Source organism: Elephantulus edwardii, unplaced genomic scaffold (assembly GCF_000299155.1).
Source record: "Elephantulus edwardii isolate Elephantulus edwardi_28Jun2011 unplaced genomic scaffold, EleEdw1.0 scaffold00269, whole genome shotgun sequence".
In the NCBI taxonomy this organism is placed as follows: Eukaryota; Metazoa; Chordata; class Mammalia; order Macroscelidea; family Macroscelididae; genus Elephantulus; species Elephantulus edwardii.
Window position 1 is genome coordinate 2,716,232 of NW_006400019.1, and position 2,825 is coordinate 2,719,056.

At 41.1% G+C, this 2,825-nt stretch overlaps 1 protein-coding gene across 1 annotated transcript in view; it reads right to left on the reverse strand.

Moving 5' to 3' along the window:
* F8 (coagulation factor VIII, procoagulant component) overlaps nucleotides 1-2,825 on the reverse strand; it is a 212,088-nt gene that overhangs the window by 88,528 nt on the left and 120,735 nt on the right. Inside the window, exons 8-9 of the mRNA XM_006900001.1 lie at nucleotides 1,670-1,931; nucleotides 1,241-1,412 (exon numbers count right to left, since the gene is read on the reverse strand). Of these exons, the coding sequence (XP_006900063.1) occupies nucleotides 1,241-1,412; nucleotides 1,670-1,931 (434 nt within the window). The remainder of the gene's footprint in view (nucleotides 1-1,240; nucleotides 1,413-1,669; nucleotides 1,932-2,825) is intronic.

Genomic DNA, 2,825 nt, shown 5'->3' on the forward strand with positions numbered 1-2,825 from the left:
ACATAACACTACAAAAATAATGGAAAATATCTGGATAGATGTATCAAACCCCAAGCAGTATTTCAAAGGAGTTGGAAGGTTTGTTGGATTACATTATTTTTTATTCTCTCTGGGGTAATCGGGATGGGTGTGTCAGAGGCAAAGCGATTGGCACAGGATAGAGCAGGGTTTAGGGCTGTTGTACATAGGGTCGCTATGAGTTGCAAACAACTCGACGACACATAACAACAACAAAAACAACATATGCAAAAAAGGTTATCCAGGAGGCTGGGCTCTATGTAGAGAAATGTGGCATCAGGATTGGAGGAAGACTCATCAACAATCTGTGTTATGCCGATGACACAACCTGGCTTGCTGAACCTGAGGAGGACTGAAAGCATTTGCTACAGAAGGTCAAAATATGGATTGAAGCTCAACATCAAGAAAACAAAGATTCTCACGACTGGGCCAATTGGCTGCAACACGATAGATGGTAAAGAGACTGAGATTGTTTACAGCTTCAGTTTCCTTGGCTCCACAATCAACACTCTTGGCACCAACAGCCAGGAAATTAAAAGACATATTGCATTGAGAAAGTCTGCTATCAGAGACCTCCCCAAAGTACTGAAGAGCAATGATGTCAGTCTGGAGACTCAGGTGCAACTAATCCAGGCCATGGTCTTTGCAATCACTTGCTATGCATCAGAGAGCTGGATAATGACTAGGGGTTACAGAAGGAGAATTGATGCCTTTGAGCTGTGGTGCTGGAGAAGAATATTGAATATACCATGGATGGCTAGGAGAATAAACAGGTTCAGCTTAGAGAGGGTGGAACCAAGCTGCTCCTTGGAGGCAAGGATTCTGAAGCTTTGTATGACATACTTCGGACATGTTTCAAGAACGGACCAGTCCTTCGAGAGGGATGTCATGCTTAGGAGGGTGTAGGGACAGCGCAGGAAAGGAGGACGCTTGATGAGATGGATTGATTTGGTGACTGGGGTAATGGAGGTGGGTGTGTCAGAGACAGTGAGATTGTCACAGGATAGAATAGGGTTTAAGGCCGTTGTACTTAGGGTCACTATGAGTCGCAGGTAACGCAACAGCACATAGCAACAACAACAACAACTCATGTTTAACTTTCCACAGCATTTATTTGTATAATAATTGCATCTTTTAAAACTAGGGAAAAGACTGATTTTTGAAGGTCAAACCCTCCAGAAATGTTCTTCATTCCCAATCTCACATCTTTTTTTCAACTTACCAAGAGTGTGTCTCCAACTTCTCCATAAAGTAAAGGTCCCAAGATTCCTGATTCCTGCTGAATAACTTCACGAGTCTGAAAGGTTTCATCTGTGTATGCAAGAAATCGGGCTTTTTTGTACTTCTTACCAATCTGTCGAGTGCCATTGTTCAAAAATTGACTCTTATAACTTCTGTGGGAGACAAAATTCTAGGTAAATGGCAGGTGAGTAAAATCCAACCTTAAAGTAATTGGTATGATTTTAAAAAGGAGTGAGTGAAAAACATAGGATCCTTGATGCTTAGTAGTGTTAGTCCCCAAACATGTTAATGCCCTTGCCATTTACCTTCATATCCTTTAGCACTTAACCCTGAATATGGCCTTATTTGGAAATATATGACTTATTTGCAAAAAACTGGAAAAAGTTCTTTCAGTGTGGGAGAGGCCTACCTGTTTGTGGAGGGGAGAGCTGTAGGAGCATAGTCCCAGTCTTCCTCCTCAGCAGCGATATAATGGATCCAAGTTTTAGGGTGCTTCTTGGCAACTGAGCGAATTTGGATATAGGCAGGGAAATTGTCATCATCATCAAATCTGAGCATATCCATATCAGAATCATAAAGGTCATCCTCATCACTGTCTTCTTTCTTGTTTTTCTTCTGCAGTTGGGGTTCCTCTGGACAGCTATTTACTTTGATATAAGCTTCCATGCCATCTGGATTCAGACAGACCAAACAATGTCAGATTCCTAAAAATTTTTCTTGTTTTCAATTCATGATTTCTTGTTAGAACTTCAAGGCCCTCTTTTAAGTGCCCCTCCTCCATTCCACACCAATATCCCTTCTTGTTACTCTATTTGTTCTTGTTGTTGTGTGCTGTCAAGTTGGAACAACCCATAGCTGACCTTCCAGCAAGTTTTCAGAGGCAGTTAAAATCACAAGGGAGGAGATTTTCAGCCTTCTGCTGTGGAGCAGCTGGTGGATTTGAACTGCGTGCCTTTATGGTTGCAGTGCAGCTTCTTATTACTAGGCCACCAAAGTTCCCTTGACACTCTACTACAAGAATATTTTTAACCTATCCACTTCCAAAAAAAGCTTGCCTCTGGAAACACTATGAACTTGGAGAAAAGGCTGTCTACTACTTGACTGCACTTAACAACAACAACATCTGATACTTGGTTCCTTTCTTGTATTTACACTCAATATTTATATTCTACTGTGTAATACTTTGCCTGATTCTCCTGCAGTATATGTGTAACTGGTTTTTCAAAACTCACTAATTTGCTATTGTCATACATAGAAATATTTCTCTTTGGAAACTTGCTCCTATAAGCCAAAGCATAAACAAGGAAACTTCAGGAATATATTTTCAGCACTTGGAAAGCTAGGTTAGACCAAGGTGAGACCAACTTCCCAACCCTATGGTGACTCAACAATTTCTATATTTACGCCATTGAATTATAACACAAAGAACTGACTTAATAACAGCTATGAGGAGGAACAGCACATCAACAGAGAACTACCAGAAGTGCAGGCTGGGTTTAGAAGGGGTCGTGGTACTAGAGATATTGTAGCTGATGTTAGATGGATCTTGGCTGAAAGCAGGGAAT